General features: G+C 48.2%; 7 protein-coding genes across 7 annotated transcripts; 3 read left to right on the top strand and 4 right to left on the bottom strand.

Annotated features, from left to right (window-relative positions):
* Nucleotides 1-709: 709 nt before the first annotated feature.
* On the bottom strand, nucleotides 710-2,337 carry DFJ58DRAFT_749984 (uncharacterized protein; the record flags this gene model as incomplete). Its single annotated transcript, XM_041387708.1, has 6 exons — nucleotides 710-1,005; nucleotides 1,079-1,413; nucleotides 1,511-1,651; nucleotides 1,785-2,006; nucleotides 2,071-2,236; nucleotides 2,312-2,337. The coding sequence occupies 6 exons, from the start codon at nucleotides 2,335-2,337 to the stop codon at nucleotides 819-821; spliced, it is 1,077 nt and encodes a 358-aa protein (XP_041236675.1). The 3' UTR covers nucleotides 710-818.
* A 3,619-nt stretch (nucleotides 2,338-5,956) lies between these two features.
* DFJ58DRAFT_819976 (nucleotide exchange factors-like protein) lies at nucleotides 5,957-7,611 on the bottom strand. Its single transcript, XM_041391939.1, has 6 exons — nucleotides 7,336-7,611; nucleotides 7,257-7,284; nucleotides 7,071-7,204; nucleotides 6,735-6,912; nucleotides 6,340-6,673; nucleotides 5,957-6,255 (listed from the first exon to the last, which is right to left on the bottom strand). Exons 1-6 carry the CDS (start codon nucleotides 7,543-7,545, stop codon nucleotides 6,090-6,092), a joined length of 1,050 nt encoding a protein of 349 aa, XP_041236674.1. The 5' UTR covers nucleotides 7,546-7,611; the 3' UTR covers nucleotides 5,957-6,089.
* An 861-nt stretch (nucleotides 7,612-8,472) lies between these two features.
* On the top strand, nucleotides 8,473-9,917 carry DFJ58DRAFT_735325 (uncharacterized protein; the record flags this gene model as incomplete). The annotated part of the gene is made up of 3 exons (XM_041386620.1): nucleotides 8,473-8,731; nucleotides 8,780-9,477; nucleotides 9,525-9,917. 3 exons carry the CDS (start codon nucleotides 8,473-8,475, stop codon nucleotides 9,915-9,917), a joined length of 1,350 nt encoding a protein of 449 aa, XP_041236673.1.
* A 3,956-nt stretch (nucleotides 9,918-13,873) lies between these two features.
* DFJ58DRAFT_735324 (uncharacterized protein) lies at nucleotides 13,874-15,483 on the bottom strand (the record flags this gene model as incomplete). The annotated part of the gene is made up of 8 exons (XM_041386619.1): nucleotides 13,874-14,248; nucleotides 14,310-14,496; nucleotides 14,557-14,782; nucleotides 14,835-14,887; nucleotides 14,943-15,002; nucleotides 15,060-15,236; nucleotides 15,288-15,402; nucleotides 15,459-15,483. The coding sequence occupies 8 exons, from the start codon at nucleotides 15,481-15,483 to the stop codon at nucleotides 13,874-13,876; spliced, it is 1,218 nt and encodes a 405-aa protein (XP_041236672.1).
* A 2,755-nt stretch (nucleotides 15,484-18,238) lies between these two features.
* DFJ58DRAFT_621115 (uncharacterized protein) lies at nucleotides 18,239-18,724 on the top strand (the record flags this gene model as incomplete). Its single annotated transcript, XM_041381040.1, has 1 exon — nucleotides 18,239-18,724. A coding segment is annotated over one exon (486 nt), but the record flags the coding sequence as incomplete, so codon positions are not given.
* Nucleotides 18,725-19,295: 571 nt separating this feature from the next.
* Nucleotides 19,296-20,703, top strand: DFJ58DRAFT_819963 (P-loop containing nucleoside triphosphate hydrolase protein). Its single transcript, XM_041391938.1, has 7 exons — nucleotides 19,296-19,355; nucleotides 19,401-19,452; nucleotides 19,514-19,598; nucleotides 19,662-19,826; nucleotides 19,909-20,143; nucleotides 20,196-20,252; nucleotides 20,312-20,703. The coding sequence occupies exons 1-7, from the start codon at nucleotides 19,315-19,317 to the stop codon at nucleotides 20,328-20,330; spliced, it is 654 nt and encodes a 217-aa protein (XP_041236670.1). The 5' UTR covers nucleotides 19,296-19,314; the 3' UTR covers nucleotides 20,331-20,703.
* A 1,001-nt stretch (nucleotides 20,704-21,704) lies between these two features.
* DFJ58DRAFT_866679 (uncharacterized protein) lies at nucleotides 21,705-22,487 on the bottom strand (the record flags this gene model as incomplete). The annotated part of the gene is made up of 2 exons (XM_041394189.1): nucleotides 21,705-22,262; nucleotides 22,320-22,487. 2 exons carry the CDS (start codon nucleotides 22,485-22,487, stop codon nucleotides 21,705-21,707), a joined length of 726 nt encoding a protein of 241 aa, XP_041236669.1.
* Between the last annotated feature and the right edge of the window lie 1,803 nt (nucleotides 22,488-24,290).

Raw genomic sequence — 24,290 nt, 5'->3', positions numbered from 1 at the left:
TCACAGCCTCCCAAGCCTAATGCCACCCAGCCATCTTCGCAACCACATGCAGCTGGCTCGTCGTCGTCCACCACACCTGCTGCCGGTGATGCTACGGCAGCTACGACTTCAACACCGCTGTCACGCCGTCATGCAACGATAAAAGATGCTGGACTCTGGACTCGCATTTGGCTCTTTCTCGGTTGTCTCTCTCCTGAATATACGGACGATCATCATTAGATCTTCTCATCCTACACATCTCGCATCCTTTTACATATCTCGACGGACTCTCGTTGATGTGCCCTATTTACTCGTCCCACGTATTTCAAACCGTCCTATGTGTACAATACGGACGCCAGAACCACCACCTGCAATGTATACTACCTACACATTCTTTCTGCAGCTGAAAAATCGCCCTTGCAGCTTGCAACGAACGTGTATAAAATCCTAACTCCAACATAGCATCAATGTTTCAACCATTGCATGAACATTGACAACCTCACACAGGAGCAAAACAAAAGACTTGCTTGTAGTGATCAAGTCGTGCTCGATCAACGCCGACATCAAAGCATCAGATGACAAAATTCCATGGTACCATCGCACGTAGCGTGATATCAGTCGTTGAAACGAATACCGAAGATGAAGATGGATTCAAGAATCAAAGAATACTAGATGTCGATGCATGTGAACAGATATCGATCAGAGCACTTCGTCACCTGTCCGGCTAGATAAAAACGAAAATGGTGTTGTCATAAACGAACGATCATCTCATATCAGAATTCATTAATATTAGTGTGGTGTGGCAGTAAAACAAAACAAAAATCAAATGTTATTTCGTCTCATCCCCTACCGAATCGCACTACAACCTCACAGCCCCCACTCAACTCCTCCCACTCCCCACTCGCCAATCCAAAATTCGACTCCTCTCCATGTGTCGCAGTAATCCCTCCTAAGAACCCCGAAAGACTGCGTTTCTGCACGTCTGAGAAAGCGCCGTTGCAGCTTGTCGCGAACGTGTATAATATTCTAGTTCCGTCCCAACATCAACGATCCAATACGGGAGTGAAAGGAAGGGAAGGTGTGAAGTGATCGGACTCACCTAACAACATTCTCCTGAAATTCCTCATCCTTTTCCACCTCCCCGTCAACACCGAACGGGACAGGTTCGATCAAGGCCGATATCAACGCATCGAGCAATGACAAGGACCCCTCCTCTCCCTCCTTCTGGATTGCAGCGAGCGTGAGAGCAGACGTTGAGACGGACGACGGATCAGAGAGCATCGAAGCATGGGAATTCGCGTGGATTGGGGGTGGTGCGGTTTCTGAGGTGGGGAGACTTATATTTGGTTGGAGGTTGACCTGTGAGGGGGAGGTTGGGAGGAGGAGAGTGTTGAGCAGGAATGTTGTTTTTCTGCGGACGCGGATTTTCTGAGTCTATTCATGCGTGAGTATCGTGATCATAAAAAGAGGTAGGAAATGTGGGAGGATACGCACCTTCCAAACACATCCTCAATGCGCTCCATCCACCTACCACACCCATCTGTTGCACGGCGGCAGCGTTCAGTTTCAAGAGCCCAGAAAACGCGTATAGGGCTCGTGAGCGAGTCTCGGTGGAGTCGGATGTAGGGGAGAGGGATTTGAGGAGTGTAGGGAGAGGGTCGAGGTCGAGATACTATTATCAGATAAAAAAGAAATGCAAAGCACTGTTAGTGAAGGTGAATTGGGGGTGGATTTGGATCATGGGCTGGATTGCGTGTTAGACTTTTGCACATTTTGCCTAGTGCGCAATCCTGCCCAGAATCCACATGCAAATTCAAAGGAGGACTTGCGGCGACTTGAGTGACTGGTTTGTTTTGTAGCGCGGGTCCGATGATCCAAAGCATTTGCATTTTGAGGGTGCCGCTCGGATTGGATGCTAGGAGGAGGTTGTGTAGGGGCTGCCATAGCCCTGGTTTCTCCAGGTCTGTTTCATCCCATTTATTAGATCGCACATCAATCATATAATCACCGTTCGCATTATCGATATTCTGAACTAGTTGTATTTCATGGTAAGCAAACACGAGGTTCGACCATGAGACGAGAGGGACGTACTATTTCGAGATCATCAAGTGCCTGTAATCTATCGCCTTCATCCAGCCTTTCATCGAGGCCCGCTGTAAGACTTTCTTTTATGCGATGGGCATCTAGTATACAGAAGATGTGATTGATGGCTCTGGGATCAAGCTTATTGGAGGTGGTGGTGGGTGGGGGACCGGTGCTTGGGGTGGAGTTTTCTATGTTCCATCGGAGGAGGGATTGCACGGTGTTTTCGTCCTGGGTTGGAAAATTTTACCCGAATGGTTTCTTGAAGATGTGCATGATGTTTCAAGTATTCGATCGGGGATTCCAGTGGCTCAACGACTTGAAGCCTTCCTCGTGAGTCGTCTGTAAGTGCATTCATGTTCTAGCGGAGTTCAAACTGACATAGCGGCTCGCTCGGTCCGGCTGTTGGAGGAGTTCGAACTGGACTCAGAGTATCGAAAGTTCTGTCACGGTAAGTTATCATGTCCGACCACTTTGACAAGGGAACGGTGGAAAACAGCTTGCTTTTATGTGCTGAATTTTGTTCTGGCAGAACTTCGTGGTAACCTATCCACCTGGAATCCCCTTTTGAACGGATGTCATCTGCATTGCCAACAGACCTCAACATTGGCCTACTCTCGGGCCCTCGCCGATATTATATTGGCAGAAGAACTCAGTAAAATGTGTATCCACACCAAGCGCAATGCCACTGTTGAAATGTGTCATCTTCTCGCACGTTCCAATCAATGATTCCACCGACGAATGAACGTATTTGCTTTTGACGTCCAGATAGATCCTCTCTTGTCAAACCAGGTGTCCGCAGGTCTCGTCAGATGACTATCTCGACTGCCCATGTCTCTTCACATTAGCATCAGACAGGGCTGGAGCACAACAGGGCCAGAACACAGTGTGCGACCTAGAAGGAACAACATTCCCTAGGAAGTAAGGCCGTTTCCCGGGACTGGACGGCAGAAGAGTGTATTCGGTCTATGGATATTCATTTCAAGGTATCCAGTTCTCGCGTACACTTCTGGCATATTGGAACAGGGCTTGGTATGCGGTTAATGCGAATAACGAGGGGCACTATAATTGTGTTTGCAATCGACAGCAGCTGACATTTGGAACGCATGAGAACGCCTCGCAGAGAACAGCATCTCGTCTTCCGTAGTTGTTGAAAACTAGCTAATCGTGGATTGAAGCTCAATGGAATGTAACCCTGTGATGCTCGGGCGCTTCAGCTGCACAGCCTATGCTGTATAAGCTATGAGATGAACATGAGGGTACGGCATGTACAATAACGTACCCGGAAGCAGTGTATTCAACTCTGACTTGACCCAAACAACCATTATTCCCTGTTTCCCGCCCATCGCATCTGAGAAACCTCCTCGTAAATGACGATTTTGAAATTTGATGGATGAAAACTGAGATGGCGCTGCGCTCCAAAGTCGGAATTCTGAACCATGGCCTCACCAACCGCTAAAACGAAAGAAGCATCGGCGATAACGCCTCGCCATAAATTTGAAGGACACACTGATCCTGTCTGGGGCGTCATACACCTGCCAGGCGGACAGCGTATCACCACATGTTCATTGGATGACTCGCTGCGGGTATGGAACTTAAAGGGCGGGAAACAGATAGGAGACGACTGGAGAGACGGAGAAAGTGCAATAAAAAGCATAGTGTTGTCTCCGGATGGGAAGAAAGTGCTTAGCGGGAGTGAGATAGGAGAAAAGGGGAAAGATGGAGAAAGTGGAGTGTACAGTATAGCGTTGTCTCCGGACGGGAAGAAAATGGTTAGTAGCGGGGGTGAGGATGGTGCAGTGAGGTTGTGGGACATTAACACATGCAAGGTCATCGCTAAATGGACGGGGCACACCAAAATAGTGGCGTCTGTTTACTGGAGTCGAGATGGTCGGAGAGTGTTAAGCGGATCTGACGATGGCACTACAAGGCAATGGGACGTGGAAAGACGGGACGAGGAAAGTGGAGAAACCATACTTGCATCGATCAAGACAGGACACGAAGAAGTGTGGGCAGTCGTCTATTCACCAGACATGACCTTGATTGCGACTGGTGGACTTGATGAGCCCCAGAATGGAAAACAGGAGTACTCAATTCAAATCTGGGACGCAAAGACAGGCAAGCTTGTCGCAACTCTCAAAGGACACACTCGGGCGGTACGTTGCCTGGCTTGGACCAAGGACGGGAAAACGCTTATCTCCGGGTCATACGATCACTCTATTAGGACATGGAATACAACCAACTGGGAGCAAACCGCGGTTCTGGATGACCATACTGATGAGGTCTTTGCCATTGCAATATCACCGAATGACCGCATCCTCGCAAGCGCATCGGGTGACAAAACAGCGCGATTGTGGAACCTCGACAATGGACAACCCATCAGTTCGCCCCTCCAGCACGCAAAGCAAGTGAACTGCGTGTCGTTTTCCGAGGATGGAAAGCTACTAGCCACCGGTTGCAATGACAAAAACGCGTACTCTTGGGATGTTGCTGCAATTGTTAAAGAAGCCGGCCTCGACGAACTTCTGTCATATTCAAAGGTGAGTTGACAGTCTCACTTTATTATATTCTCCCAACTGAACCCGCTCTACCAGGCCAACAAGCCGGCACTCCATGTACGTGCACACACCTTCATTCTAAAATATCATTTTATTCGACATATGTACTCTAGGCTAATGCTGCGCGACGTCCAATCAAGCAACGTCCGGCTGCTGGTCGTGTACCCCATGGTTTCTTCGATGGAGTCCCACCAACTCATGTACGTCATCACTATCACTTTGAGTATCATCCTGACCTCCACGGTTTCAGTCCTCGGCACCACAAGAAACCACATTTGTGGGGCGTTTATTCCACCGCAATCGCAGTCCCTCCAATGCCCATGATACATCACTGTCTTCTCCTCTCGACTGGGCTCGAAACCTTTTCAAACTGCGCAGACAAAATGGTGAAGAAGTTGAGTTGCAAGGGCGCAGCTCCGCAGTTGTCGAGGTCCCGCATGCGCAAGGCAAACGTGTACGTTATTTCTCCTTCTCGGATGTTCAACTTGACCTAATATCACGTAGAGAAACGCTTCAGCGAGGGAGGTTGCGTTAGCGAAGCAGAAACAGAAACAGAAACAGAAACAGAAACAGAAACAGAAACAGAAAACGAAAGCATTGCACCCGAAGAACTCTACTGCGGGCAGCCCACAGCCTCCCAAGCCCAATGTTACTAAGCCATCTTCGCAACCACAGGCTTCGTCGTCCTCCACACCTGCCACTGCCGGTGACGCTACCACAGCTACAATATCAACACCGCCGTCACGCCGTCACGCGATGATAAAAGATACTGGACTCTGGACTCGCATTTGGCTTTTTCTCGGTTGTCTCTCTCCTGAATATACGGATGATCATCATTAGATCTTGACATCCTCCATGACTCGCATGCCTTCACATCTCTCGGCGGACTCTCGTTGATGTGCTCTTCCACTCCCTCTGATGTATTTCGAACCGTTCTTGGTGTACGATACGGATACCAGACGCCTTGCCACCTCCGTCTGCAATGTATACTATCCCTGCAGCTGAAAAACTGCCGTTGCAACTTGTGACGAACGTGCATATAATTCTAACTCCAACATAACGTCATTTTAACCATTGCATGATAATCTAATACAGGAGCAGAAAAACAAGACTCGGCTGTAATGATCAAGTCAGGCTTGATTCATGCTTGATCAATGCCGACACTAAATCATTAATGACAAAAGTCAACGGTGCCATCGTCCTGAATCGCATGTAGCGTGATGTCAATCGTTAAAACCGGATATCGAAGATGAAGATGGATTCAAGAACCAAGAATACTAGATGCCGATGCGTGCAAACAGATATCAGAGCACTTCTTCGTGACCTGTCCGGCTAGATAAATACGAAAATGGTGTTATCACAAACGAACGATCATCTAATATCAGGATTCATCAACATTAGTGTGGTGTGGTGTTAAAACAAATCAAATCAAATCAAATGCTATTTCGTCGCATCCTCTACCGAATCGCACTACGACCTCACAGCCCCACTCAACTCCTCCCACTCCCCATTCGTCAACCCAAAGTTCGACTCCTCTCCTTGCGTCGTAGTAATCCCTCCTAAGAACCCCGAAAGACTGCGTTTCTGCACATCTGAGAAAGCACCGTTGCAGCTTGTTGCGAATGTATATAAAATCCTAGTTCCATCCCAACGTCAACAACCGAATCCAATTTCATACGGGAGTGAAAGGAAGGTGGGGAGGGATCAGGATCGGACCCACCTAACAACATTCTCCTGAAATTCCTCATCCTTTTCCACCTCACCATCAACACCGAACGGGACAGGTTCGATCAAGGCTGATATCAACGCATCGAGCAAAGACAAGGATCCCTCCTCTCCCTCCTTTTGAATTGCAGCGAGCGTGAGAGCAGACGTTGAGACGGACGACGGATCAGAGAGCATCGAAGCATGGGAATTTGCGTGGATTTGGGGCGGTGCGGTTTCTGAGGTGGGGAGGTTTATGTTTGGCTGGAGGTTAACCTGTGAGGAGGATGTTGGGAGGAGGAGTGTGTTGAGTAGAAACGTTGTTTTTCTGCGGACGCGAATTTCTGAGTCTATTCATGTATGAGTGTCGTGACCGTACAAATAAGGTAGGGGTTATGGGACGATACGCACCTTCTAAACATATCCTCAACGCGTTCCATCCACCCACCGCACCCATCTGTTGCACAGCAGCAGCGTTCAGTTTCAATAGCCCCGAAAGCGCATATAGGGCTCGTGAGCGAGTCTCAGCGGAATTGGATGTGGGGGAGAGGGATTTGAGCAGTGTAGGGAGAGGGTCGAGGTCGAGATACTGTTATCAGATAAAACATAAACACAAAGTTACTGTTAGTGAAGGTGAATTGGGGGTGGATTTGGATCATGGGCTAGATTGCGTGTTAAACTATTGCGCACTTAGCATAGCGCGCAATCCTGCCCATAATCCATATCCAAATTCAAAGGAGGACTTACGGCGAGTTGAGCAGCTGGGTTGTTTTGTAGCGCGGTTCCGATAATCCAAAGCGTTTGCATTTTGAGGGTGTCTGTTGTATCGGATGCTAGGAGGAGGTTGTGTAGGGGTTGCCATAGCCCTAGTTTCTCCAGGTCTGTGTTATGCCATCTATCAGATCGCGCATCAATCCACGGGAGTATAATCACCATTTGCATTATCGATATTCTGAACTAGCTATATCCCCATCGTAAGCAACCACATACGACGTTTGATCATTGGACGCACCATCTCGAGATCATCAAGCGCCTGCAATCTATCATCTTCAGTCTGCCGTTCATCGACACCTATTATGAGAGCTTCTCTCATGAGTTGGGCGTCTGGTTTACCGAGGATGTGATCGATGATTCCGGGATCGAGCTTATTGGTAGTTGTTGTGGGTGGGGGGCCGGTGCTTGGGGTAGAGTTTTCTACGCTCCATCGGAGGAGGGATTGCATAGTGATTGGGTTGGAGGAGACTTGGCTGATTCAAGTGTGATCGGAATTAGGGCGGCATGATTTAGATTTTTGGCTCCGCGAGGGTTTGGGACTGTCGGAGGTTTAAATTCCTTTCTAAAAGTTTTCTTTGATGTCCTAGACCCTACAGCAGCGTTCGATCATGGTGATGGTGTAGACAGTGAGTACTCCTTCCTTTCGTTGTTCGTGATGACTATCAGTACTTTACCACATTCCGAATATACATGTGGACGATATTATTGATTTCAGCCTTGTCTGACATTTACTTTTCTCTTTATGTTTTTGACCATTAACTGATCTCTTGCGTCTCAGGCATGCATTATATGTGGTGGATTACCTATTGACAAATTGTAAGTCTACTGTCCACTTCAAATCCTTTTTGCCGTTGTCGTCATAAGTGTGGATGAAATCTATTCGATGGGCGGACCGAACGTGGTGCTCCCGTTAAGTCTCCCGGTGTACAATGTGGAGATGGGGGCATTCTCTTGTTGAAATGCATCGAAAGCTGATCCTTTTTATTTTATTTTGCTCTGCGTTGTATAGAGATTATGATGCTGATACGATTTCATTATAGGGCAACGTGACTACCGCGTTGCATATGGTGTTAGTCAGTGGGAAGTGTCGATGAAGGGTGCATTTCGCGTCGATGCCATGCTAGGATGGGCAGGCATAGGTGACTAGTGGCCACTATCAATAGTGTCTGCCACGACTAGTGGTTCCGGTAGAGTGTTGCAAAATATGCTGTCACTCTAGTGGTACCAGTAGAGTGTAGTGATATCTGCCACGAGCTGAATGGGGACACGTAATTACGCGCGGAGGTTCTCACTGTGCAGACCCTCGCTTCTTATCACAGCGTACAAAACATGAAGTAGACATGAAGTAGTAGGGTAGACATTGACCACCAACTCGATGCATAGAAGAGTTGCACAAACAGCCGCTGCAGTGTTGCCTCACAGTGCAAGTCTGGAATACCCATGGGATCCAGACTGGGCCCAGCCGGTTGTTGAAGGGCCTGTGACCAACGCTTATGCTGACATCGGCTTTCCAGCCATGAACTCACCAGTCGAAAGTATCATTGCCAGTCCTAATCCACAGGAGGACAACGTTTTGAATGACGAAGACGACGACGACCTTGAGTGGGAGCTTCAAAATAATGGACTGTATATTGGTTCGTTCCCCTAAACCTTCTTTTCTTAGTACTTACAGCCTTTTTTAGGCTCATACTCTCGACTTCTCTTACTGAATGCTTTCGTTCCAATTTTCGCAATAGTGATATTCACTGTCCTAGCACTCCTCCCAGACTTGGCTTGGCCCATAGCAGATTTCCCTTCTTCATACCCATCATCTTTCCCCTTCCCTTTACCTGAAATTCTCATCTCCAGCGCATTCTTCAGCCTCGCCCATCTACTCCGCATCCCACTCTTTTCACTCGCTTCCTTCCTACTCCCTTCAGAATCCGCTTCTCTCGCAAGTACATTCATTCATGTCCTCATCACAAACGGTCTTCGTCTCGCAGCCCTCGTGGTTCTCCAAGTCAGACACACAATGGATTATCCCGCCCCTACTTGCCAGGACCCTGCTTTCCGCACTGTGTGGTGGCTTTCCCTTAACTTTGCAGAGGTGCTCGCTGCTATTGTACAAGGGTACGAGCAGCTTGCTCTTTACCGTGATGTCATGGTCCCAGAAGGACGAGAAACCGAATTCCTCGAACGTCTGAAATCAGGGTCTTTCAACGAATCCGACCCAGCACTCGAAAATCCCCATTCTCCGCAACAGGAACGTGAGACGTTTGAAAACGGATTAGAAGACGGAGAAGTTCGAAGCGTTGAATCGCGCATAGATCGTGGGTTAGAGAAGTTACTTGTGATAAAGATGAGAGATGAGCTGGAGGAGGTTTATGGGGTTCCCGTCATCGTGCGTACCCCCGCGTCTCTAATTAACTCTCTAATCATGTCACACAGAAAATTCCAGTCTTCGTATCCTGTCTCCAACGCTTCAACTCCATCTTCCTCTCCATAGGCCTCACCCTCCTCCTCAGCGCGGCATACCTCCGCTCCCCACTCTCCCTCCCCCTCTCAGACGTATCCGACCGACTGTCATCCCTCACTGTAACAGTCCAACTCAAAGGTTTCCTTCACTCCTACGCGGACTCACACATGCAATCATATGACAGCTCATACATCCCATTCATCATAACCACCCCCCTCGTTCTCCTCCTCCACGCCAGCCTCGCAGCGCTGCACACACCAGCCCTCCTACCACGTGTAGGCGTGCATACCGCTGCCTATGTTGGCGTGTTGGTCAGCATCATGACCTTTTTCGCGGGGTTGGCTGTTTGGGGGGCGTTGTCATAGGGCCAAGCGACCTAGTATCCATATTTTTTCTATCTTGTGTTTGGTTGATACGTGCTGTTTGAGGGTTAGGCGTTTATATATACGAGCATGGAGATCTTTGTTATTGTTGTGTTGCATGCTGTCCCATGCTATCTACTGGAATGTAGTATGGTATTTATTACCAATTCAACGCGTTCCTATGAGTCATCTGCTTCTGCGCCACTACTTACGTCCATTTGCTTGACCCATACTCAGCCTAGAAGCAACGACTAGTGCTTACGGGTATACTGTCGTAGTACTGCCTTTAAATTTTAAAACTTCAACGTTCAATTTCGCTAAACCTAAACCTGGTATGCTTCGGATAAGATCATGATGAGGACCCAGGTAAGATATCCCTCCCATCTAAACTTCTCTGATTTCACTCGGCGACGACTTGGAATTTGATCTATCATCTGGGTTGGGAAGTCCTTGGTATGTGCACTCGTTGAGTTCACTACATGCACGCCCCACTCACTCCTCACTCTCAATGCCCACAGACACAACTTCTCCTCAACTCCAACTCCAACTTCGAGACGAGTCGGATTCGGGTTCTAGCTTCTCCCCTGCAACTTCCACTTTCCGTTGAGAAAAGACTGACTCTGGGAATAAACTCAAGCCATAATCCACGGAGAAGATGAACATAAAAACGCTGTTCGGAGTCAAGAATTTGAAGGACGATTGTTGACTTTGGGGCGTGTCTTCTAGATCTGAATCTCATTGCCCCAGTTTCGATATTGGTGTTGGTGTTTCTTTTCGACGCTCTTTCAAGTTATTAATCAACCTCCATAGCACGAATCCTCATTCTGACTGAATTAAACACAGCGGGCAGTCCCTCTCTCCATGTCCCCCAAGCATACACTTCTGTTTGAAGGGAAACGCGATATCCGAATCCTCAATCTGATACGGATAGTATGATTCGGCCGTAGTGATGCAAGATGGGGAGGGGGGAGACTTTGGTATGTGCGCTCTCGTTGAGTTCAATGTGTAGCACGCCCTCGTCATTCCTCATTCCACACAGATACACTCCCCTCCTCCCAAAATTGTCAAAATACCCACCTCTTTCTCCCGTCAATAAACTAGTTTCTCCTCGGGGTTGACCAGGACCGACGGGTTTTTGAACTAGCGTCCGTGGCGCTGTTGATCCTTCATTCTTGCGCCTGCAGAATGGTGGATGGGTGAATTGGATGGGATATTGGTTGTTTCGTTTGAAGTTTGGGTTCGGTGTTCTGGGCGAACAGAAGAGGCCTGAGTCATGTGGATTTAGAATGACGTGTCACCATTCCAATTCTCACACGACTCAGGCCTCATTCCTCACGATAAATGAACAACGCGCTTCCCAGACATACACTTCTCCTCTAAACGATCGACATCTATCTCTCAGCACCGCAGGGATCAGAAGAGGGAAAGCATGAGGAGGAGGAACACGACGATATCGGTGGAAGATGGAGACGAGGATCTAGGGGAGGATCCATCTTGCTTGTTTAAATGGTTTGGGTGTTTCGGGGAGTGCGCGCGTGTGGTTGACTGATGGGTCGAGCTGGCATTCGCAAGCTGTTGATCGGTCGTTCTTGCGCGTAGACGGTATGTGATCTGGATTGCGTGGTTTGGGGTTTGATTGCTGATTGGTTATGTTGACCGGCGGTGATTTGGCGGGGCCTGTAGTGAAGCTTTTGGAATTAGATTTCGTTAGGGATTTGTATCAGCCAGCAGTCATGTCGAGTCTTTTTTTAATGATTGATTTGGTGGCGCTGGCGAGTCATCGTTCGTTTGCATTTATGGAGTTCGTCCTTATACATTGTGTCCGTTGTTGATTCTATTCAGAGGTCTCTTCCCCGTGCCACGATGCAGAATGGGGGGAATTCTGTGTTCACGGGCGCACCTTGATTGCTGCGAGGAGTCACAGCAGTATAACATCGTGATCCGACACCTGGTGCTTGGCACTCTGCAGACTCCGGGTCTCATATTTCTCCCTTCACTCTACGGGTCTTTGCTTCTGGTTCCCTGACTGAACCAGGCGGGTGAGCTGGTTGGTGAGACGAACTGTAATTGGTTACAGATCGTCGTTCAAGGAATTATAATCAGCCTTCTGCCCTCGCGTCGTCGTCGATCTCTTCTTCAGATATGCGTCTCCCAGTTCTCGGAGTCAGAACGCTGTACCTTCCTACATACGTCCAGATGTGTGCGGTTGCAATTCTGGAGTCTGGCAGCGAGCCAATAGCACTATTTGTTTTATTCATGTAATTGACAATTTTTCGAAGGCGAGACCATCTTCGGAACCGTGCAATTTGGCTATATACCTCATATGCATCGCGAGCGGCGACAAAAGCCAGTGTCTCGACGGTAAGAGCCTTATCCTTATATTTGCTACACCGAGCGCGCTGACTCTCCGCTCGTCATGAGACTGATCTCAGGTACATTTCGGCAAAACAAAATACGAAATGTGATATTTGACAGGTCATCGACCCCCAGATTGATCATCCAGAGGCAGCCGTGCCAGTCAAGGGACATATGGGCTATATCATACAGGCCTAAACTTTCCCCTCCGCAGCCTATCTCTGCTCCCTTTGGCAATTATCCCTGAACGTAGGTCGCGTAATATGTATACACTAAATGAAGTAGGTCGATTGGTATGGCCGGCGACGGATTTGAACATGAAGATATGATCCCGCTACACCCTGACATTGTTGCACGGCACTATCGGCGTTAGTTGCATAGCTGCCGTCGCTCCTGCGTCAATCTCATAAAAAATCACAGTCAGCATGCTGCTGGCTGCTGCTGGACAGGCAAAAACCCGAACTTTTCCCACGCGCTGAGGGTCCGTAAACCGGCTTTGGTTACATATCAGTATGACTTACTACTTCAAGTTAATAGTTCACTATTCCCGAAGCCTTTTGTTCAGGGGCATTTGGGTGACTCATACGGTTCACCTGGATACGGTGGAAGAACTCCTGTGTGATGCGTAACTCTATGCGAACAGATTGCGAATTCACGATGTCATAACTGTAGTAATGTTCTATCACGTTAAGAAGAACACTAGGGGAGAAGTCGTACCTGAGGCGTCCGTCAGCGTGCACGGCATTGGTTATCCTTCCCAAGCAGCAGTTGAACCTTGTCCTGATTCCATATTCCAGGACTCAAGTGCGTTCTGGCATTCAGCCCCGAAGAATTGGAGCATCATAACCTGCCCTTGTTGATAGATCGACGTTGACTCGGTGATAAATTATCACTGAGGAAACATCGATCTTTCCGACATCCCCATGCGCAAGTTCAATAGACGTAGTGTCATTGTATTGCTACTTGGAACATTGGTAGGTAATGACAGTGTCAGCTCTGACATTATGATTCTATTGCGCGATGTGAGGGGTCCTATCGTAAGTGGTCGCTTGTAAGAGGTTGGTAGATTTGGAAGCCGTCAGGGGATATCTATCAATGCTTGGAAGGTAGTAGATTTCCGGAAGAGTCAAGCAGAACCAGTTGCTAAGCTGGCACCGTGACGGTAGTCTCTCGTAGTAGGCCAACCAAATAGAAGGAAGACGGTCGTTCCTTCTAAATATCGACGATGACTAAAAGTGAACCTGGCACCCGGCAACCAGTGTAGGCTTTGCTGCTGCAGCTGGGCGCCTATAACTGAGCTACTTGTATTTTAAGTAGTAGTGCTGAGTCAACCGCTGCCAGTTCCAATTAATTTCCTCCCACCATTATTATGGAAAGCCTAACGTCCGTGCTCTTAAATCGGTGTCACGCACCCATTTAAGGGCATAAGACCCTGTACACCGTTCGCGTTATAATATTGGCTTCGGAGTGATGCAGTTAGACATTTCATGTATCTACTATCTACCATTCATCTGCGAAAACTATCGTCATCTTCACAGTCTGAGAACTCTGAAACAACCAAGCCGGCATCATCAGCTCCTGTCAATTCCGGCTCATCGTCACGCTCAAGGATGTCCAATTGACAATGATGTCCTGGTATCCATGCCGAGTCCTCCATTCACACCCCCCATATAATATGCGTTGTTGGATTCCTCGTGTGCAGGTAGGTCCTCATAATTGTCCAAAAGTGGGATAACTTCTTCATCTTCGCTGTCTAGGAGCTCAATCTGCGGAGGCAGCTCATCAGCGTGCTGCAACATTTCCAACAACTGAAGATAAATCTCCCAAGCTGATTGCCGTGTAACTGCTGGGTGACCCAATTCATCATAGAAGTGCGAGATACATTCTCCAAACGCCTCGGGAACCAGATCAAATACTGGATGCGAAGGCTTGATGTAGGCACTTCGTACATGGTCTAAAGCCTCTGGTTCAAGTTTGATCTGTGCACGGGATTATATTAGAAATACTGTTGACTGATATATGTAACGATATGTAACGAACCTTGAAATCCAAGGCACCGAAGTCTTCAGCTGCCTCGTAGATAATATTTGGGATGCCGTGTGGGAGAATCTTGTTGCGGTCGTGCCGTTTCATGGAGTTATTGACGCGATCCTGATAGGCATCCAGCTCCCGCTGGAGCCACGGGATGAAAGACCCAACGGAAAACCAGTCTGAACAAACATGTGAGCTGTTAGTGATGACATGAGGCCCAAAAACTCACACTTGAATGGTATTGTTAGTATCATACCAGCCCGCGTTAACACCATGATCTAGTAGGTTTTCAAACCCTGGGGTGAAACGGCGACGCAGTTGAGACCACATAATTTCAGGCATGACGTTTTTCTTGCTTTGCATCCAGCGATGCTGGAGTGTGCCATGCAAAGCTGGGTCATGCCATTGCCGCAACATGGTGTGGGCGTTTGCAATGCTGAAATTCTCAGAACCAGGGTCGCCTTGTGTTACCATAGGCATATCTATGAAATGAATCAGGCTGCTGGGCGCCCTGAAAGATGCAAATTGACTTACGGCCAAGTTCCTCAAGCGTGTCAAGGTAATAGGTAAGAATCAACTGCGGATTTCTGTTAGAGTGCCAGACTCGGATCCACATAATGCGGCCAGAGAACGGCTCAATACCCATGTGCAGCATGGACAAGATCAGGTTCAAACACCGCAAAGTATGATGTTATGACACTCCTAAGATGAAAAAGAGTCAGCGACCTGAATGCAGTACAGTCGGCACAGTCATATCACCTAGCCACACTCATATCCTGCTCATGATACAGTAAGCTTGCCATTTCGCGTGCTCCCGCATTCGGATAGATCGCACGTAACTCGACCATTGCATCGCAGATAGACTCAACAGTATGTGCTTGCTGACGGGTCCGTTGAAGACCCATTGCTTTGCGGATTTCGAGAAATTTGGTACGTCTAGTGTTTAACGTTACATTATGTATGAGGAATAAAAACCCTGTGACTTACCCGATGCCGTAGCGAGTTGTGTCGATGTGCTTCTGCAGCTCAAGGACAATCTGATGGTCTGTCTGGCGTGCCTTCCACATGCGAAGAATATGTGGCGCAATTACCTCCAGCGGAGCTGCCTGAAGGTCAGAACACTGGGACTAACGTTATAGTGAAAGTGTGGCCGCTCACGAGTGGGTTTCCATTGGTTGGGCATGGGGACTTGAATGATCATAACGGTTGTGTAGGTGTTGGTATTTATAACGTTACTTCAATCTTGAGCCAAAGACATAGGGTCCGAGTCTTACCTTCTCTTCTCACCGTCTTACCTCCTCTCACCATCTTACCTCCTCTAATCGCCCTTTGTCTTGCCCATCTGTAGAGAGTTGCATGTGAATACTCACTCCGACTCGTATCGCTCATCATATTTAGAATTGCTTTACTCGGACCGCGGACTGGCTTATAGGCATTATTGGAGCCTGGTATCTGGAGGATCTGGAGAGCGCTCATCCTCTCTGCCTTTACTGGGCCTGGATCTGGAGAGCAGAGGATCTGGAGAGCACTCATCCTCTCTGCCTTTACTGGGCCTGGATCTGGAGAGCAGTCATCCTCTTGCAAATCTGAGTTTGCCGGTCATGTATGACCTTATGTATTATCCTGGGTAAGTCATTTACTTCAAATCTGCGCTTGTAGGTGTTTATGAGCTTTTCAGAAGACTGTGCACTTCCTAGACGGCTTGAAGAGGAGCGCGTCCTGGAGGGCATGAAACTAATTGAATGCCTATTGAGGGAAGCATCGACTCTACGATCACGGATGGGAATTGAAGGATCAATTGGTGTTAGTGGGAGGAGCTGCTTAGTACCACTGGCAACAGATCTTTGTGGCCAAACTTGAATAATCACGTGAGCATTGCTAACCTTGCTCCTCAACTAGCACCATCCGTCTCATTTAGTGTTCAAGCAAGATTTGAACTCCGGCTCGTATCATCCGTATCATCCACCATGGTCAGAATTGTCTCTCGAAATGTCGCCTTGACCGATGTGTTCTGGCGACTCACATGTGTTACGGTCATGTATGACCTGGTAAACCTCTTGAATTGTCTCTTGAATTGTCTGTTCGACTAACGTGTCTCAACCAATGTGTTCTGCTCGTGTCTGACCTGGTAAACCTCCCAAACAACCTCTTGAATTGTCTCTTTGACTAATATATTCTGGTCGTGCTCAGTTCGTATATATAAGGTGAGACGAATCACCAGCAGATTATCGCAGACCATGATGGCAGAGTACGAGATCGTTTCTCAATTCACTGAGGACACTTATGCCAAAGAAGACCGCATCTGTGACCGTCCTGTTTGCAGGGCCAAGATCAGGAAAGGTGAGCCATGTTTCTATGTGGCTACCATCGAGCCAGGACAACCTGGGTGTAATGTGTGTGTGTCCTGCCACGCACATTACAAGAAGAACCCAGCGACCTCAGTGAGGCCCACCCACCGAGCCCAGCAGCTGCATCCGTTTACCAGTGCGCAGGGTTCAATTAACCACTGCGTTCCTGACTTGCGCGCAATTCAACAGTCAGTGAATGCAGCACAACGGCAATGTGAGTAAATTATATGTTGAGAGTCCCTCCACTAATTCGCACAACAGTAATGGTCAATCCTCCACCTGTGGTGGCCATGCCTCGTCACACTGCAGGGCCAGACGTCATGATACCTACATCATGGCAAGGCTCGTCACAGCCGGCAGGTTCATCACGCTCAGCTGGTTCAATTGGGTATTCGTCTCAACATGGGCTATATCGTATGGAGCACGAACACCGGGCCAAGATGGCTTATGCCACATGCTTGCCTCCAGCGGAGACCATCCCAATTGAGATTAGTGCAGTTCATGAAGGCGGAGGTTGCAAGAAACGCGGGGTTCCCATTGGGGTATGTATGCGCCATAACCTTCTTGAACATGGTGGTGACTGACATCTTTGTTTAGAATATATGTGAGGGAAAGAAGGGCATCAATGCACAGATTGATGCACCAGGGCTGATCGAGCTTGCATTGGTGACTATCGTGCCCAAGTTACAGATTTTTGGCGGTGAATTTGTCTGGCGGGTCAATGAGTTTATAGTGCGAGATTCTGGATGGGTGGATCTTTCCAGTCACCAGCCCTCGGTTGCTTACTTCTACGATCAATGCCAGCAGCTATCCCACAAAGGATCAAAGACCATGGTATTCAAATCGAAGCAGTTCGCACTAATGGTCGTTGTCCCTGAGACTCAGTGGATTGAATATGAGAATTGGTGGGAAGATGCTGAAATGGTACGTGTGCTAGTCTCTTACCTCACTCGTTTGCCCCAACCTAACATTATTCGGCTGTCTAGAATGCCGCTTGTATCAGTCAACATGCTGCTTGCAAAGTTACCCAAGTCCCCTCTTCGATACGATCCTCATTGGACTTGGAGAGTGAGTTTGATACAGCTGCCACCATCAATGATGGTGTGATTTTACCTACGACCACTGCAACTACTTCTGCCAAGCGAGCCCATCAACACACTGACAGCTCTAGTAGCTTTAGTATTCCATCTCCTCCTCGAAAGACGACCACTGCGACTACTTCCGCCAAGCGAACCCATCAACACACTCACAGCTCTAGTAGCTTTAGTACTCCGTCTCCTCCTCGAAAGAGAGATGTTGTACCTGCAGCTCTCTGCTCACCCAATCGTGACCGACTGAAGGAAGTCTTGAGGATCAGAGGAGGCACTGATATAGATGTGAAGCAAGGTATGTTTGTTGTACTCATGATACTAGCAAGCGGGACTCATTTGAATTTCAGTCTTTGGGCGACAGAACGAGAGGATCCACTTCTACCTAATCCCTTCCCGCTCCATGACCGACCTGTTACTCGACAAGAACCACTCCTTTTCAGTGGAAACTGCTGAGTGGTCCGTGGGCGAGCTGATTATCGACACATCGGCTCAAGGCTTGATTGGAGTTGGAGGCTTCAAAACTGCCCACACAGGATGGCTCACGCTGATGGCCCCACCGAAGGCAGGCCCCGGTTCTGTTGCACGGGATAAGATTGTCTCCAAACGACCCTACCATAAGGTATTCGCGACACCAACTGCTGCAACAACAGGACCATACAAGATTGCCCGTTATTCACTCGTTGACGAGCTATCAAAGCTCTTTAGGGAGGCGAACATCTTGTACTGGGCCAAGTCCTTGTTAAAGCTAACCTATGACTTCATCGATTGTTGCATCGCATCTTCGTCTGAACCACCCCCATTCCTAATTCCACAAGTTCACTTTGTAGAAGCTGGACTCGCACTGGCTTATCATCAGGGCGGTAGCAAACCTGGAAGCAAGACTGGGTCCACACGCGCCGTCTTCCTTCTTGAAGAGTTCATTGACAGCGATGGGGAAGACTTCGTCAAATTCATTCATAATATGGATGCCAACCCTTTGGTTGACTACGACGAATATGGCTATGACTTGGCGGTGTTCTTCGCATTCACGCAGCATGTACAATATGTCAAGACTGGTAAATTGGCATTTATATCTGATTATCAAGGTGTGTGACAACATACCAGTGTGCACTGCGTGAGACTGACTCAGATTGACTCAATCCCTTTAGGGAGTACAATGTTGCTGACAGACCCTCAAATTCTGACACATCCATGAGTTGCCTGAGTGTTGGGCTCCTTCCAATTGATCTGACACATCCGGATAGAACCATCAGTGAAGGACGCGATATTTTTGGGGATGGAAACATGGAGATGACCGTGAGTCAGTTTGAGAAGGACCATGTTTGCAACAAGTACTGCAAATGGCCAGCATTTGGGCTGGAGGCTTATGCAGGTGGAGCAGAAAGTGAAACCTCGTAGTAATCTTAGTATTTTCTTCTTGGAAACAAATGTTCAGTTCATGCGACACGGACTGAATTACCTACTTAGATAATTTGTCAGGGGTGCACGGTGTCCCAATTATGTGACTGCCTTATTTGGAGCATGTCACACCAAGTAACAGAGCACGGACGTTAGGCTTTCCATACATTATCCACTATGTATCACCTCTTAAAAGGCTTACACGAGTACTTAACGAGGTAAGGCTTCATATTCGCTCCTTCACCTGCATCTGAAGATGACAGGAAAGAAGAATTTTCAGTGATCATCATCGGCCTTGATGGTGCTGGCAAAACCGTGCGTCTCGCTCCTCGCCGTCGGGTTCGAGTCCATCGCGCTGAGAAAAAGACTCGACTAGACACTTTTGGAGAAAATAAAGACTCTATATAACGAGACTCCCGGGCTTGACCCGTCTAAGATTGGCCCGACTGTAGGGCAAAATAGTACACGTTTCTCAGTACTCCAGTTTCGATTTCGGTGCTCATCAATGTGAATTTGACATGCAGCGGGCAAAATATCTCTCCCATCCAGCATCATAAACTTCTTCGACCTCGGAGGACAACGCGGCATCCGGTCCATCTGGTACAGATACTACGACGACTGTCACGCCGTAGCGTACGTTATCGACGCGCAAGACCGAGAGAGGCTTAGTGAGGGCTGGGAAGTCTTCGGTACGTACGCGACCTTCACCACTCCCTCAACCATCATAAAACGACAAACCCAAAACAAACCCCTCACTCCCAACTCCCACAGACACAGTCCTCTCCTCCCCTCAAACGCTCAACATCCCCCTCCTACTCCTCGCAAACAAACAAGATTCCCCTTCAAGCCTCAGCGTTTCAGAGATAAGGCAGGATTATGAAGATTGGGATCAGAGGAGGAGGGAGAGCGCGAGGAGGAGGTTTGGCGAGGATGAGGATGCAGAAATGGAGAGGAAGCGGGAGAGGATTGCTAGTTTAGATGTTTTGGGCGTTTCGGCGCTTGACGGGTGAGCGCGTTTTGCGCGTGTGTGGGTTTGGCTCACGGGATTGACCTTTCAGAGCTGGTGTTCGCGAGGCTGTGGATTGGTTGTTCTTGCGTGTCCAGAATAGTAGACGGTATGTGACATAGATTGGGTGGTTTGGGGTTGCATTTCTGATTTGGTGTTTTTGTGCAGTGACTTGGCGGATCGGTAGCGAGGCTTTGGGAGTCGATTTATGTCGGCAGTGCCATTTGCCTGTGTACTTGTATGTACGGGGTTACGTGTCAAACGTCTTATTGAGTGCGAGCTTTACATGATGATTGATGTGGCAGCACTTTCAGGTTATTGGTTGTTGATTTGATTCACAGGTATATCTTCCCCTCATGCCACCCCAACCGTGACGTGAATTATGGGGGATATTCTGTGCTTGTGGGAGCGTCCTATGTTCTGCTTTTACTTGCACGATGGTCACCGCAGCATAGCACCCTGTGATCTGTTGCTAACTTGATGTGCGCACATGCTCGGCCCTCTGCAAACTTCAGGCTTCAATTTCACCTTTATACTCTCCGACTTTTAATTTCCGAACTGCCACATCTTCGTTATGAGCTTGGTAAATAGCCGTGCGTGTTTCACCGATTCTCAGGCTCTGCGCAAGCTTTTGTTTGTACCATTCATGATCTGTTGGGGTGTGGCCCATGTTAGACAAACTCTACGCTCTGTATGTACGCGGTGTACAGCACCACGTCCGCAGGCATTTCCCTGCCTTTCCGTTATGTTCTGGCAGTGCTATCTTGTTCTTCTCATAAGTTCTCTAGGTCGGATTTTGCGTACGCCAATCGAACATCTTCAAAGAGATTTATATATGGAATCACTCAATCGTGAGTTCTGAGAAGCCATTCTCGGTGACGCACCACTCTGGCTATGCACTTCATGGCGAGGTGCTCATGAGGCAACGCCAGTGCTCCGATGGTAAGTACATATATATCTTTATATTTGCTACATCACGGGCACTGACGCTCGCAGAGGACACGTCCCTAGGATGATATCCTGAAGTAACCTAAACAGGCAACACGCATTCTTTGTTCCTTCCAGGCTGACTGAGCGTACTTCGCATCTGATGCTTCAAAATTATTACATGGGAGTTCTGTGACGCCTAGAGGTGTCGATGTTCAGGCATTTAAGGCGACACATTGCAGGCTCCATAGATAGTTTAGTGGTGTGCCACGAGTCTATTGAAGATCCCCTTTGTCGTAGCTTCGGTCTTTGGCGCCCATGTTTCGCTCACTTCTTCTGCTCCGCCCCCGTCAGCTGAAAACAAGATGGCGCTTAACGTGTTCGAATCTTTCATGACATGGTTTCTGAGACTTCGGAGTGTAGATATAAATAAGGTGTGTTGCTCTCATACAGATATTGGTTGTTATCTGATCCGACAATATAATAGATCATCTGAAGTGGCCAGCATCCTTGCCATGCATGCGGATCCTTTTTTTATGGTTTATATCATATGTACAACAGACCCAGGACACCATAGAACACCAATCTCGTATAGCAAACAAACAAACAAGCGGAGCGTTCAGTATGCATATGATCAATAAACCCCAGGGAGCAATCGGTACTTCACCCTCTTCGCCCAATTATCCCAGTCTTTTCCCAGTGCACGCTGGAGCATCTTGTCCTCCACTGGGGGTCGGCTGATAGCCATCCAAGCACATACTGTAAACCCGATGAAGCCGAATGCTACTAGCACCTTTACTAAAGGTACTTGTAAAATCCCAGACCGCCTCAACCACGATCCTTTCTCTCCATACATGACAATGAGCCCAATATATTGGAGAAGGAAACCGGTATAGCTAGGGTGCCGAACGAGAGAATATGGCCCGCTCGTCACAAGTCTGTGATCTCGTCTGATACTGAGTGGCCAGCTCCAATATTTCCCCAAGGTCGACACACAATAAAGCCTGAGCACGCCGCCAATCGTGACAGCAAGACTGCCGGCAAGGAAAGCGGGAGTGATTGGCGTGGGGCGAACAGCGCGCAAAAACTGCAGAGCTCTGGTGCCATAGATGCCCTCTGGAATCTGCGAGGGATCTATATGCATGGCAAGGATGTTGGCAACTTCAGCAGACGATGCTGCCCATGTGCAGATCTATTATACCGTCCACCGATCCATATAAACAATGACCAATGCTTCGAGGCCACACACCTTCTTTGTATTATTACCCCAAAGACTCTGAAACCGTATGATGATGATTTCGAGCATGGGGGGCTCCACCTTCTTCTCTTCGGGTGAAGGCGGTGGAGAAGAAGAACTGAACGAAATATGAACGCCAATAGCCGGAGCTATGACGAAGGGGATCTTTAATAGACTCATGATGCACCGCTGAAGTGTCTTTGGAACCTGTGTTGAGTCACCTTAAATACCTCCAGGTGTACTGCGTGTGATAAAACATTCCCAGCGACGAATTTCAATTATCGACCAGGTTGCAATGATCTTCTGTAGTGAGCCAGGATCCTACTTCCCTTGAGCGTGTTATGGTGTTTGGACTGGATGCGATCTTGAAGACATGTCTTCTGGAGTCTTGGGTAGACTGATGGCTCATGCTTCTCTTCACCGGCGCAAGCATCCGTGCGCATTGTTGCACAGATGGGGTTAATACCGGAAGATTAGCTTTGCCTAGTGAGCACTCGCCAGCCCTCACCATGGTTGTACATATATGGCCAGCACCGCGCAGTTGGAGAACGATGACCATGATGGGCTATTTCATTTGTAAAATGACAGCGAGACCATGGGAATCTTGGCGCCGTACGTCAGACAAGAGTATAAGCATGGGCGGCCATTAGAAAACATACATTACCATATCATAGCGGTGGACAGCACCAATCCTCGACTAGGGTGACACGTATATCTTGAGTCGGGATAAATGTTTCTGAGATTATCCTCGCGAGGGACTAGTATTGTCATGGACAGGTAGCAGCGCCCTCTAAGATAACGGATTTCAAATCTGCTGTGACGACTTGGCTATGACAGGTTGAGGCGGACCCCTGAGGATCTCTGTATACACGAGTAGATGTACAAGGCCAAGCCAGGCTCAGTACTGACCCAATCCGTTTCGGTCTACGTTCCGTTTCAAGCTCGGCACCAAAAGCGGAACTTGCAGGTGCATGTGGGGTAGTTAACGAGACTAGCGGTTGAAAGGTGCTACGGACTTGTTCGAGGTACAAATAATCAACTCATTTTTATCGCACTCACCTCTCCTAGTACTACACATACCCGAATCTGGGGGTAGTATCTCGACCGAGGGACACGAGTGATGTCGTCCTCGTGCCTGACGCAGGAGGACTCTGCCAGTGGCCTTTATGTCAGTATCTGCAAAACAGAATACGGACCGCAAATGAGATTTTCGGTGATCTAGATATCCATCAAGATTCTGAACCGACCTTCTCAGAACGTCTAGCAGTGGACGCACTTGAATCAGGCGAAGAGTGTTTAACATGTTTTGAAAGGTGGTCCTATGACCTGTATAGTAGGCGTAGTAACTTGTCTTCATCTCCCTGCAAGCCAGCAATAGCCAGTGATATGTTAGTTGCCACTGAGTGTCTGTCCGAATTTCATACAGACATCGACCAAGTCCAATTGCAAGGGAGGCTGAAGGAACTTCCAATTCCCCGACACCCACTTTAGTGGGAAGAGCCTGGTTCTGTAGAACTTAAATCTCATGCTGTCTGTTACTAAGTTTGTCCTAATTAAGGCTCTGTATTGACGTGTTGTTTCTGTAACCAAATTTGTAGTTTGCTCATATGCATGATCATGATTCATCGGTGCTGCTATGCATCGGCAACTTCTAAATTTCTGTGGGCAACCTAGCACAGACGGCACGGTGTATGCGCGGCATTCCAACACGCGCTCATAAATATCCTTTCTGGAATCATGAACTTTCTCAAGTCCGGATCCCCTGATATTCATGGCAAGGTTCTTCTCGGGATATTAATATTAACGGTTCTCAAAGTCGAACCTTCTAAGAAATTCACAGAGAAATTTTGCGAATTCGGATGCTGCCGGTACGGCAGGTTTCGAACTCCGACCTGCCCTGCCAGCCAGTGTGCTCAACATCGTCGTTACCGGCGTTGACGCTGCTAAAGCCTTAATCCAATATCTAATCACTGTCATTAAGCA

Source organism: Suillus subalutaceus, assembly GCF_016647625.1.
Source record: "Suillus subalutaceus strain FC151 chromosome Unknown DFJ58scaffold_209, whole genome shotgun sequence".
NCBI classification, from domain to species: Eukaryota; Fungi; Basidiomycota; class Agaricomycetes; order Boletales; family Suillaceae; genus Suillus; species Suillus subalutaceus.
The sequence above is the reverse complement of the archived record's forward strand: the minus strand, read 5'-3'. Positions and strand labels throughout refer to the sequence as shown.

Excerpts from the sequence above, each read along its gene's own strand:
- DFJ58DRAFT_819976 (XM_041391939.1), bottom strand. The coding sequence starts at position 7,545 with ATGCAATCCCTCCTCCGATGGAGCGTAGAAAACTCTACCCCAAGCACC. Across the intron at positions 6,674-6,734 it reads GTTGAGGATATGTTTAGAAG|ACTCAGAAATTCGCGTCCGC; the intron begins GTGCGTATCGTC and ends ATACATGAATAG. Across the intron at positions 6,256-6,339 it reads TTTCAGGAGAATGTTGTTAG|GATTTTATATACATTCGCAA; the intron begins GTGGGTCCGATC and ends GGATGGAACTAG.
- DFJ58DRAFT_819963 (XM_041391938.1), top strand. The coding sequence starts at position 19,315 with ATGTATCACCTCTTAAAAGGCTTACACGAGTACTTAACGAG. Across the intron at positions 19,356-19,400 it reads TTACACGAGTACTTAACGAG|GAAAGAAGAATTTTCAGTGA; the intron begins GTAAGGCTTCAT and ends TGAAGATGACAG. Across the intron at positions 19,827-19,908 it reads TGAGGGCTGGGAAGTCTTCG|ACACAGTCCTCTCCTCCCCT; the intron begins GTACGTACGCGA and ends CAACTCCCACAG.